Source organism: Myodes glareolus, chromosome 5, assembly GCF_982192425.1.
Source record: "Myodes glareolus chromosome 5, mMyoGla1.1, whole genome shotgun sequence".
In the NCBI taxonomy this organism is placed as follows: domain Eukaryota; kingdom Metazoa; phylum Chordata; class Mammalia; order Rodentia; family Cricetidae; genus Myodes; species Myodes glareolus.
Window position 1 is genome coordinate 71,074,108 of NC_142030.1, and position 13,357 is coordinate 71,087,464.

The 13,357-nt window shown below is 45.1% G+C and overlaps 1 protein-coding gene across 1 annotated transcript in view; it reads left to right on the forward strand.

Moving 5' to 3' along the window:
- Positions 1 to 4,096: 4,096 nt before the first annotated feature.
- Positions 4,097 to 13,357, forward strand: part of Lamc2 (laminin subunit gamma 2) — a 66,813-nt gene continuing 57,552 nt past the window's right edge. Inside the window, exons 1-2 of the mRNA XM_048431082.3 lie at positions 4,097 to 4,209; positions 4,470 to 4,663. Coding sequence (XP_048287039.3) covers positions 4,585 to 4,663 — 79 coding nt within the window. The 5' untranslated portion in view covers positions 4,097 to 4,209; positions 4,470 to 4,584. The remainder of the gene's footprint in view (positions 4,210 to 4,469; positions 4,664 to 13,357) is intronic.

Genomic DNA, 13,357 nt, shown 5'->3' on the forward strand with positions numbered 1-13,357 from the left:
AAAATCCAGTTCTCTCTGGCTCCACCTCTCCCTTGAGTATTGCTTTACTGACACAATTTACATACAATAAGTTTACCAATTTTTGAAGCACAGGGTATGTAACTAATAGGTAAAACATTTGCCTAACATGTTCTATCCTCAGTACAGCAAAATTATTAATTAATTAATTAATCAAACAAGCCAAACTTGCTGACATTAAGTATACATTTAAACTACATGAGTGTGTGTGTTCACCTCTTCAGATGTATGTATGGTGTGTGTGAGTGTATTCAAACGTGGAGGCCAGAGGATAACCTGGGTATCATACTTCAGATGCCAGCTAGTTTGTGTGTTTGAGATAGGGTCTCTCACCTGGAGCTTGCCTATTTATCTATCTGGCCATAGAGTCCCAGGGATCTGCCTGCCTTTCTGCTCCAACCCTGGGATTACAAGCACTTTACTAACTGAGCTATCTCTAAAAGACCTAAATGACTTTTGACTGTACGTGTATTTCAGATTCTGTCTTTCATTCCCAAGCAGTATCCTCATGTGCCATTACAGGCATTCCCTGTGTGCGACAGCTATACTCTGCTTTCTTGCACTGTGAATTTTGTATTTCTATAATTTCCTAGAAATGGAGTCACGTAGATTCTTCTGTCTGCTTTCTTTCACCTGGCACAGTGCTTCGAGAATCATCTATGCTTTCCTGTGGGTTGACGGTTCATTCTTTTCTACTGCAGGGGAGTATCAGTTTGACCTTTGTCTGGATTTGGAAAAAAAAGATATATTTATGTCGACAGAAAATCAAATAAGTTTTGTTGTCATTTTGAGAATCACATACTAAGCTTAATCATAAAAACACAGTGGAACCAAATAATGACATCTTGAATTTTGCAGGCAAATGGATGGAGCTAGAAAACATCATTTTGAGTGAGGTAACCCAGACACAGGAAGACAATTATCACATGTACTCACTCATAGGTGGTGTTTTAAACATAAAGCAAAGAAAACCAGCCCACAAATCACAATCCCAGAGAACCTAAACAACAATGAGAACCCTAAGAGAGACATACATAGATCTAATCTACGTGGGTAGTAGAAAAGACAAGATCTCCTGAGTAAATTGAGAGCATGGGGAACTTGGGAAAGGGTTGAAGGGGAGGGGAGAGGCAGGGAGGGGAGCAGAGAAAAATGTAGAGATCAATAAAAATCAATAAAAAATACAGTGGAATCTATCATCTCTTTATATTTTGCTTAAAATGTGGGAACTCAGTCCACCATAAATAAGTTCTAAATGGAAACATTGAACCTCAGGCAAGTGAATCTATACATGAAATTTCCAGCTTTAGGGAAGCATAGAGGACTGGGCCTATTGTCCTAGGAGGAGGTGGGGGCGGGAGCATCAGGAGTTGAGGGGTGTCCTTCCTTATACAGGGAGTTCAAGGTCAACTGGGGAACGGGAGTGGAGCAGACAGCTGCAGTGGAGTAAAAATGCAAGTTAGTTAACAACTGAGTAAATAGGGGTGATCTAGACATGAACTGGGATAAGAGGGCCCCTGAAGGTCAAAGTTAAAATCAGTTAGCAAAAGCGGCGCTTGCTAGTGTACAAGGAAAGACTGGCTGGTGCTCTCCAGAGACAGCAGCGCAACCCCTGCCACCACAAAGAGCTGGAAATGTCATTTTCGAGCATAGAATATGGTGTCGGCCTGGTGCTGTTCTGAGCCCTTGCTCTGTCATTAACCCATCTGCATTTCTCAGCAGCCCTGCTAGATAAACGCTCTATCGTTATCCCCGTTTTATAGTGGAAGAAACCGAAGCTCAGAGAAAACCCAGAAACTCGCCTTGGTATTTATTAGTGAGGGTAGGATCTGGACTCAGGATCCAGGCCTTAACTTTGACTGCTGGAGTCCTCAGCTCCAGGGAGGGGCTGGAGAAGAACTCTGAAGCTCACACAGGGGTGGGTACTGTTCCTGAATAAAGGGCGTGAGACCAGAGCAGAGGACACAAGCCTGAGGAAGAGGCTGTGAAGAAGGAGAAACTGAGTCAAACTGGAGAGTGCCTGCCTGAGGGCATGGAATCCTGTTCTGCCCACAGAAATGAAGTGCTGGCTCTGGATCCCAGATGCCTGGCCAAGTGACCAGTGGGTCCTTTCAGAGCTAATGTCTTGGGGACGAGTATATGGGGAGATTCCTGTGAGACTCGGCTTTCTGGACGTGTGCCAACAGTCATCAATCTGGCCGCGTTGTGATGGCTGCTGATAGCTAACCTTTGACTGCATACAGTCCGTTCGGTATTGTGAACATATCTTTCTTTATGGCGCTGTTATATCTGACTATCAAAGAGTGTATGGGTGGTGGAGCTAGATTGCCTGGCTTTGCATCTTGGCTTTGCCATTCTTAGCACATTACCTAACCTCTCCCCAGGGCGGAGGCACGGAGATATCGGCAGTGTATCTCATCCATGGGGTTATGTTGGATGTTAAAAGGGCTAATATGTATCAAAGACTTACGGCAGGCAGGTCTCTATGCTATTACTATTATCACTATACAACGGTAGCCGATGAAAACATTTGTTCCAACGTTCGCGATGTGATAAGCAATGGAAATCTGTGCTAAAAACACGTTTTGTCTTTAAGATTTCGTTTTTCAGGGCCCCATGCCTTGCTCCTCCTGCATCATGGACTTGGACTTGGCTGGCACAATTAATCTCAGTGTTTTCCAGTGGGTGGGTAGACACCTACGGGTCATGGCACCCAGAAACAGGGTCTCTCTCTTCACGTTGTAGCAACTATTGGAAGGAAGGATTCTAGATACCTGCCCTCTAGGAGCTGAAGTGTTAGCAGCAGTAACTTGACACTGATTTTGAGTGAGAGGAAGCTTTGTATTATTTGGGCAGAGTAGAAGAGAATCAAGTCCTAGGTGAGAAAACAAGAATTTCCTTTCTGTTGCTCATTTTTTTCTTTGTTTTTTGTTTTGTTTATCAAGACAGGGTTTCCCTGTAGTACAGCCCTGGCAGTCCTGACAGTCTTGGAACTCACTCTGTGGTCCAGGCTGGCCTCGAACTCACAGAGTTCTGCTGGCCTCTGCCTCCCAAGTGCTGGGATTAAAGGTGTGTGCCACCACCGCCTGGCTCTGTTACTCCTTTTTGGGCGAGACTTTAGAGGTGATGTCAGGCAGTCTGCAGAACCCCATCTTGCCCCTGCTGTTCTTCGGTGCCTTATCCAGCTCCTGGTTATAACTAGGTGTTTAGTGCAGGTTCTGTGTTCTATCCAAAGCCATCCACAGTTCTCCCAGTCAGTTCCCACTGGCCACTATCACAGATAGAAACGGGAATTCTCACACCTTTGGCAATAATGAGTGGGTTTACATTGTCTGTTATCTTAGAGTGTTAGCTGCAGATTATCTGTGGTAGAGTCATTCATTTAGTCAGTGACTAGGCATTTATGGAGGGCCTCTGCCATCCTTACCATGGGAAAAGGGATGGGTTACTGTTTGTGATGGTTACAACGTGTCTATATAAATACTGGTCATTCTTAAATCTCTAGCAGGAACCAAAAGCTTTCTCTGACAGTCATCTCTAAATCATTCTCCTTAGAAGTCCCCAGGACAGCGTTGGACATGCCAAGATTTGCATTCCCCTCTCCCCCCTCCTGGTGTTACTCACTTCAACTAGCCAGCGTGGATGTGGCTGATAGAATCGCTCCTAACGTTTTCCAGTGGAACTAGAGAGGATAGTGTGAAAAATACGCTCTAAGATGTTAAAAGCGTAGGAAATTGTGGTCCTTTATCTTATGACTAGAGAGTTTGTTGAGCATCAGTTGTGCATTAGACACTGCATCAGTAGTAGGGGTACCTGGTCTTCGCCTCCGCCGACAAGTGACTTAAGGAGTTGCTAGCTCAAGGCTAAGGTAGGTGGACCTAGGAGAGAGGAATCTTTGGTTCACCCGGATGGTAGTGTGGGGGGGGGGGGCGTATGGAGGGGGGGGTTAGATGTAAGTAGAAAGAGGTGGTATGTATACCTGCAGTATTTCAGAAAAAAAAAAGTTGCCCCTAGATGGAGAGTGAAGAGGATTCTGTTGAGACCCTTGGTCTGGTTAACTTGCTTCTCTGTCTTTTAGACCAGGGCAGAGGGGACTTCTCCGAGGGATGGATCAGCGACTGTGCCCTTGAGAGTGTCCCGCCACCCCCAATTTGAAGAAGGGGCGGCCACTATCCACCGCGGTGAGTTCGGGTGAGTTCTGCCCGAGACCACCCCGGGAGAAGGGCTGTGGGTGTTGTGGCGCATTCCAGAAGGATCTCTGGGCCGCAGCCTCTGCACCACGCCCTCGGCGGGGCCAGGTGTGCGCCCCGGTTGCAGAGGGGGGAGCCGGGGGCCCGCAGCGAGCGGGTTTACTGCTCGGCGTGCGCTGAGTGTTTGTCTGCCTCGGAGGGCTGGGTCCTCCTTGTTCACAGGTGAGTCACGCCCCGAAACACGGGCTCTCTTCCTGTCAGGACTGAGTCAGGTAGAAGAGTCGATAAAACCACCTGATCGAGGGCAAAGGAAGGCACAGCGGGGCGAGGACTCGGCGTCCGGCAGCCACCCGCAGCGGCGGAGCGCGGCCCGGCCATGCCTGCGCTCTGGCTCAGCTGCTGCCTTGGCGTCGCGCTCCTGTTGCCCGCCGCCCAGGCCACCTCCAGGAGGGAAGGTGAGTGCTCCTACCGCGCCAACGACCTGCCCTTCCCTATTGACGGCCGTGGCTGTCCGAACTCACCTCGAGGATTCTCACTTGGTCAGGTCAAGGGTCTCTGCAGAAAGCCTTCTCTCTACCTGGGGCTCCTTCCCAGGTGGGCTTTAAAGTGATAAAACTCCCGGAGTTAAAAAACACGGAGCCGATGGGTTGTGCCAAGCAAGAGTTTCCTCATCTTAAAGCCATTCCTCCTTCAAATTCTTCCCTTTCTTTTCTTTTGTATCAAGGACACCCCACCCCCCGCAGCGCCCCATTCAATTAGTAACGTGCTGCTCTTTAAACCAGTCACTCTCTGTATTTACCAGCGGGAGTTGGATGGCAATTTTTTCACGCCTGGCAGCACCACACAGACTAAAAAAAGAACTTCTGTGATCCCGCTGTTATCCATGTTGCATTTTTGAGATGAAGAGTGAATTTAAGCTTTTCAGTAATACTCAAAACTTTTGCCAAAATGCTACTTCTTAGAACAGTTCCGCCTTCCAGCTATTTGTTGGACTCAAACGTGGAGTATCATTTTTTTTTTTTTCTTACAAAGGGCACCAGGTGGCTGTCATGGCTTGAGGACTTAAGTTCATGTAAACAAAACTTTGTGAGAACCTAGCAACTGTTTTTCATAGGCATGTGTCCTGTCAACTAAGATGACACATAAGGCGGGTTGTCCCTGACACTTAGCAGATGTGCTTTCTTCTGATTACCCCAGCTTTTTACGTTCGTATTATTGTTGCTTCCTGGACTCGGTGGCATTCCAGCCCTCGCAGATCCCAGGCCACAGTGCGTTGATTATGTATAACTGTCACCAAAAAGGGGTACCTGTGAAATAACAGACAGGTTAGTTTTCTGTAGTAACCATCGTGCTCCTTGTATCAAAACATGTTGTGTGCCTTAGATTTGCAAAATGAACTTTAAAAAATACGTATGACAGTGGTCATGTAGAGTGGCTCCCTTTGAGTTAGGAGAAATTAGTTGAAACCTAGTAGAAAACATCCGAAGGACAAAAATAGTCCCAGAATATTAGAATTAAAAGCAGCTGTAAATGGATCAACCACTAAGAATCCTTTGATTGAAAAGGTGAGTGGTTGACAGTGTGTTTGCACAAGGCCACCCAAGCAACTGTTGGCAGGGCAGAGCCTTTGATCCAGGGGTTCTTAAACTGGAAACTTTTTGACCACATTATAAAAGTAACAAGGAGAAATTTATGTTATATTATATTATATTATATTATATTATATTATATTATGTGTTGTATGTATGCTTTTTCTTTTACAGGGTAAGTAACCATTACAGCAACTTTCCTCTTGGCAATAACTAAATGTGTAGTGTGTGTCCATGTTAGATAACAAAAAAAAACCAAATACGTAGGATGCCACCAATTGTTTAATAGTAGACTCAGCATCTGGGACACTGTATTCTCACAGGGGACTTTGTAGCTGAGCGTCCCATCCCGACAAAAATTCAAAAGTACTGCATTGAGTCATGGTCACACTTTCCCCTCCCTTAGAGACAGATTGAGATGTTATGTTCCCTCCTCAAAGGGCTTTATTTGGGGGCCCACTGAGACTATGACAGACTTGTCACGATGGTAGGTCGTTCATATTTTTTTCATTCATGGCACACTGGGATGTGCTAGGAGTTGGGCTAAGAGTATGGTACCTGTTTGAATCCAAAGTGACCTGTGCCTGAGGCCCCTGCAGCCTGTGAAAGTCTGAAGCAGTAATGTTGCTTCCTGGATTTTTTTTCTTGTAGGGGAAATTATGGTAAAGATATAATTATCAAGACTTACAGGGTTGGCCTCAGCTAAAACATCAGCTTTAGAGTCAGCCTGACCTGGCAGATTTTTTTTGGTTTATTCACTTTTAATGCCTGTCTTGGTTGCTGTTCTTTTGCTGCATAGGAATCACCATAACCAAAACAGCTTATAAGAGAAAGCATTTAATTGGGGCTTGCTTACAGTTTCAGAGGGCAAGTCCATTAGCATCATAGCAGGGTGCAGTCGCTGAGAACTTAGATCCTGGTTGGTAGGCAGCAGGCAGAGAGAGAGAGAGAGAGAGAGAGAGAGAGAGAGAGACAGAGAGACAGAGAGACAGAGAGACAGAGTGACAGAGAAAGACAGACAGACAGACAGACAGACAGACACACACACACACACACACGCAGAGAGAGAGAGAGAAAGAGAGAGAGAGAGACTGGACCTGACGGGGGGGGGGGTTCTGAAACCTCAAAGCTCCCCCATCCCCCATCCTCCTCCAACAAGGCCACACCCTCTAATCCTTCCCAAACAGCCCACCAATTGGGAACCAAACATTCAAATATATGAGCTTGTGGAGCTCATCCTTACTCAAAACCTTCACAGTGCTCCTTAGAAACTGTTCTGGCTCCTCAGCTGCTTGGAGTCGGCTTCACCTGCTAAATAAAAGCATTAGAACTATGCAAGCTTTTAGCCTTGGTGAAAGGTAAACCACCTTGTACAGCTGGGGTTCACATTTCTTTGAGAGTCTGGAGCCAGGAGTACAGGCACAGTGAACTCAGATGCCCAGAGGTCAGTAAGAAATGCACCAGTTCCCATTTGGTATCTCATAGCTGGATGAGAGACTATGACCTGTGTCCTCGAGGGTCTGGATCATAGCTCTGGGGGAGGTATGTCTGGAGATGGGCGAAACAAAAAGGAAAAGGATAGAAGCATAGCGGTGCATCTGGCTGTGGAGAGCCTCACGCTCTGGGCTGTATATCTAGGATAGTGCCTTGTGATCAAAGAAGAGTCGCAGACAGTTGGTGAGCCGGAATGGCGTGCTCACATCTGTGTGTTAGGAAGGGCTCTGCAGGGCTAAGAGGGTGAAGAGAAATGAGGGGTGCCAAATCAAAGCCATTTCAATAACCCAAGTGGGAGGTGGCGGGCGTGAGACAGCAGAGAAGAGAGAGACCACAGGAACGCGTAGGGTAAAGTCGAGAGAACTTGGTGACCCACTAAATGCACTGGATCTCTGGGGACTTCCAGGGCTTGGCTTCGCTCTCCTTTCAACAGCCCGGGAAAGGTGCTGAGCATCCCTGCTGTTCAGGCTGACACTGCTCCAGGATGTATTTACCCAGCCACGTAGGCAAACATTAGACAAAAATCCAAGGCCGATGAGACTCTCAACCCTGGGCTCTTCTTGCTTTTCGGTTGTCGCCCAGAACACATCACACACCGGTTTATCAACCCCACCCCACACTTTGTAGAACATGCCCGAAGCATGTAAGGCGGCCCTGCACTTTCTGATGAAAATTGGCTTTCTCATCTCTTCCTGAAAATAAAAAAAGTTTGGCCAGCTTGGTTCTGAAAACATTTTGTGGTGTAAATGTAGTAGTTACCTGTCTCTTTCTGTTTAACTCAGTAAACGAGTCACGCAAATATATTTAAAGTCATATAACGTACAAAGTGATACACTTAGTTCTGATTAGTTTGCCTTTCATGAAATAATTGCATCCATGAAGTAATTTCCATTCATCTTCAGAATTCAGATGCTTGCCTTCCCAAAGCTGCTTTCACACAAGTTCTTTCTCCAGATTTTTTTTTTTTTTTTTTTTTTTTTAGATAGAGTTTCTAGGTATGCGCTACCGCTCCTGGCTTTGAATCTCTCTATATTGTCAATTGAAGGTATTGAGTTTTCCAAACAGTAGGAAGGTTTAAATATTTCAGGAGCACATTGTGATCTTCACAGCATAGTCACTTAGAACTTATTTGTGACAACTTTTAGCACTCATGATGTGAGATAAGGGATGATGTGTTATGTTAGAGGATTTGGTATTTCTCTTATATATTGAGTGAGGTCATTTTATTTAATGTCTTCCCCAGATAACATATAAGTCATTGAGAAAGTTCTCTGTAGCATGTAACATTTGCAAAGGACTTAACTGCACCTTTGCTCCCCTCAAGAATCATTTTTGGTAAAATAAAGTCTATACACACAGCAAATAGGAGTAGAGAATTGGAACTCAGTGTGAGCTGGGAAGTCCTTGGGGGACATTCGTTTCATTGTCCTGAACTGGGGCAGCTGATTTAGCTCTAGTGCTCCATGAGACTGTTGATTTGTGATCATGTTTATTGGAAAGTCAAGCTATGCAATTACCACGTTGAGACAATCCTGGGAGTATGTTTCCTGTTTAAGTCCTCAGTAGGCCAACCAAACTGACATTATTTTTTTCTTGGGGAAATTTACAAGGCAAGGGACAAGACCTGAATCATAGATCTCAGACCAGTGCAGAACTAGGAGCGCTGTGATTCTAGAATTCTCTAATTTAGTCCCAAATGAAACTTAGCAGATTACTGAAGCATTCCTGGGGCTGTGTTGTAACATAAGCCCCAGAAAGGTGATGTAATGTTTGGATCATCTCCAAAGCCAAAAGCTGTCTTTTTTGGTGTCTGTGGGTGACTGTGTGTTGGCAGGCGCCCCTCCCTGCTGCACAAACCCTTGCCTCTTTGCATGGCAGCTGCGAGAGCAGAAGCATGTCAGGGCTGTTCCTCTCCAGTGGTCAGCACATGGCTGAGGCTTCCCCTTCTGTGGCGTGAAAGGAGATGTAGAGGCCTCGGAGCCAAGGGTCTGTATTCCGGCTTTCCTCAGACAGTCAGTCCAGTTACAGAACTCCAACTGGATCTCTTCTGGATTGTATTTTTATTTATCATGGGAATATGAATTTCCATGTTGGGGGGGAAATCACTTCCCATAGCTAACTCAAAATTAGACAAATTATCTAAACTTTGAGTTGTACTTTAAGTGGAAGACTTCTTATAACAAAAGTTTGCATATCTCTGTTGTTTCTTAGAGCCAAATTCTTCTCCCTGTCCAGTGCAGGGCAGGGCAGGGCAGAAGCTCCATCCACTCTGAGCAACCTTGCTTAGTCCCACGAGCCCGAATGAGAATGTATCAGACAGTGATGGACAATAGGTCTAAGGGGTCCCCACACAACCTCTTGTTTTACAAGAGAGGATGATGAACAGGGAGGTAAAATCATTGCTTGGATTCCCAAGCTGGGTTCACCAAGTAGAACGCATGTATGACAGGGAAGCCAGGGCACCAAAGATTGCCCTCGCTAGGATCCTGCAATTAGTAAGAGGACCCTAAGGGCCAGGATTCACTTGTACGCGAATGTTCAGTTCGCAAGATCGCTCCTTGACTTATTTCTCATTGTAAAAATGATAACAAGCAAAATAGAACAAAACCTATACATGTTCCTTTTTAGTAATAAGAGTAGATTATGGAAGCTCTTAAAATATTTTATTTTTATTTGTGTGTGTATGTGTGAGAGAAGGGGAGAGAGAGAGAGGGAGAGAAGGAAGGAGAGAGAGAGAGAGAGAGAGAGAGAGAAAGAGAAAGAGAGAGTCACACGTCTGTGTGGACTCTAAAAGCAGATGCCTGATCTCCTGAAGCTGGAGTTACAGGTATTTGTGATCCATCCGATGGGAGTGTTGGAATCCAGGTCCTCTGGAAGAGCAGCAAGTGCTTTGAGCCACTGAGCCATTTCTCCAGCCTCTTATTTCTCAATCTTGTTATATACATTCATTTAAATTAACTTCTGTGGCTGGAGAGATGGAGCAGGGGTTAAGAGCGTAAGTTGTCCTTCCAGAGGACCTGAGTTCAACTCCCAGCCCCCACGTCAAGTTGCTTATATCTGCCCGTGACTCTCGCGCCAAGGCATCCGATGCCCTCTTCTGACCTTTGAGGGCACCTGCACACGCACGGAGACGTACATTTTACTGCATGTGTATAGATGTTTTTGTCTGTGTGTATGTCTGTAACCACGTGAGTACCTGTTAACCTTTGTTCAGCTCTGTTGTCGGGGTCTCAAAACAGTTTGAAGTTGACCAAGTGGTTTTGTTAAAAAATAAAAGACTGGCGGTGTAGTTCGGTTGGTATAGCCCTGGTTTTCACATGCGAGGTTTGAGATCAGATATCTAGAAGACACTCAAGGAAAGGTAACAAGTCTCTTTATTCCCCCTTCTCTTCCCTCCTTCTTTTCGTTGACAGTTTGAGTCTGTATGTGTAAATTGTGTCTAGAGGTGTTTTTCCCTCTGGCTGCTACGGGCTATTGAAGGCTATCTTGGACGGGCCAGTTACATGGCTAGAATATTGACCTCGGAAGTGTTATACAGATGGTTGTTTCCTGTTGCTACCCACTTTGGTTTTGGTAAAAGGGGATTCCCAATGTTTAAATATCCTTTCGCATTTCAGCTCAGTCTTCTCTCCCATAACAATGGATCCAGTGGCAATCCCAACCTGTGCTCTTGCCTCATCCAGGCAGCAGTACCATGGTAGGAATTTTTGTCCGCTGAGCTGTGTGGAGACCTAAGCAAAGTCACAGTTCATGTGACTAAGACTCAGTAGTGGAGAAGCAGAATGTTCACCCCACTGAGGTATAGGATGTCATAGCAGACTTTCTTCTGGTCACCAACTTGTTCCCAAATAAAGACATGAAGACTTCTTATTAACCTAAGCTCAGCCTAATCTTATGTTTGTCCCACCAGCTTCTATAACTTAACTTGTTTTTCTTCCCCTACCGTTTTGCCCTAGGGCGTTTTACCTTTCTTTCATTCTGTCTGTCCTAACTGAACTGCTTCCTTCAAGTTTGGCTGGCTGGCGGCTGACTGGCCCTGGGAATCTTCCTCTCTTTCTCCCTCAGTCTCTCTTCTCTCCTCGAACCTAGATTCCTCCTCTCACTTGTTCTCTCTGCCTGCCAGCCCTGTCTATCCTTTCTGTGCCTAGCGACTGACCTTTCAGCTTTCTATTAGATCACTCAGGCACCTTAGGCAGGCGAGGTAAACACAACACATCTTTACATAGTCAAACAAACGCAGCACATCTTTTCACAGTTAAAGTAATAGTCCGCAACACAAACAAATGTAACACATCTTTCCAGAGTTAAAGTAATATTCCACAACAGGACATGTTGTTTCTAACACTTGGTGGGAGTTTTTATGGTCCATTTTCTTGGGGTATTTATTACTTCCTTTGGTGGGTCTATAGGTGTAGTTGGGCCTCTAAGAGCCCATTAATTCATTCTTCTGACTTCAAGCAATACAATCATTTCAAGGAGGATCTTTACAGAAAATCATCTTACAAATATACTCCATGCACATTTTCCAAACCTTGTAAATGCACAATAATTAAAACCATCCTTTTGCTAAAACTCAGAAGAATAGCAGCACAAAGTAGACAGGTACTTATTTAAGTGGGCATGAAAGGGTCGTGGTGACAGCCGCATACTGTAGCTGGCATTTATGTTTGAAAACTCCTTGCTCATAAAAATAAGGGATTTGGGAGAAATATTTGTCTGCCTGGGCTCTGGTGTCCTTACAGGGTGTTATGGGAGATACCTCTGGGTCATCAGGTTGAATCACCTGCCAGTCACACACGTGAATGCTGGCCTAGGTTGTGATGATGTGAATAATTAACAATGTGTATAGTGAGCTAGTAGTGAAAGTGATGCTGTCTTTTGGCTCTGTAGTATGCCTCACTGGGGCCTCTGCACCCACGCTGCATGGGCAGCACGTGGGTCGAGGGGCGTCTCAGTAGTTTTGGCTGTGCTGGCTGCTTAAAATGCAACTGACAAAGATGATGGAATTCAATTAAAGGCCTCTTAGTGAGGGAAATACCCTTATTCTAATTGTGTCATTTAAGAATTAAACTGGAACAGACATTCACACACTAAGCCTTAAAGTTCAAGATAAGTTTGAATGATGAAATATTCATAGTTGGTTTTATTTACTTAAATGGAGGATCATTTTAAGATGTCAGAAAGAGACATTTCATGGAGGAGATCTTAAAACTCATAAATCTTGGAGCTGGAGAGGTGGTTCAGAGGTTAAGAGCACTGGCTGCTCTTCCAGAGGTCCTGAGTTTAATTCCCAGCAACCACATGGTGGCTCACAACCACCTATAACAGGATCTGATACCCTCTCCTGGCCTGCAGGTATCCACACAGAACACTCATACACAAGATATAAATTTAAAAAACCTAGGAAATCCTTGTGACTATCTCATTGCCACACATAAGCCTGGTAGGAAGTAGCATTTTCCTCTTACGTAGCTCAGATTTGAAGATTGATTTTTTTTCAGACAGGATCAAAGATTCTAATGAGGCTGAGACCAAGTGACAGCTGCAGGGTGTATTTTGCTTTGGATTTTGTAAGAATTGTTTGATTCGAATATTTGTAAAATAAATTGAACACATTTGAATAGATTCCTGTCACCTTTGATCCTTGTTTTTGTACTTCAAGCAGCCTGTGGCAGGTGTTTTAAAGGGGAGTAAATGCTCTTTCCCTAAGCCTTATTCACAGAGTTCAGCGCAGGTGGACTTCTTACTGCGGGACCTCATGATAGGTGTGAGTTATCAGAGATGAGGGTGACAGTTGCTTCTGCTGAAATGCTAGGGTTGCTAGTTTACGGGAGACCAGTCCTTTGACTCAGAAGTAGGGCATGGTGTCCAAGAGGATAAATTGAGGGGGCTGGAGAGATGGCTCAGAGGTTAAAAGCACTGACTTTCCTTTCAGAGGTCCTGAGGTCAATTCCCAGCAAACACATGGTGGCTCACAACTATCTGTAATGAGATCTGGTCCCCTCTTCTGGCGTGTAGGCACACGTGCAGCCAGAACACTACATACATAATAAATAAATAAATCTT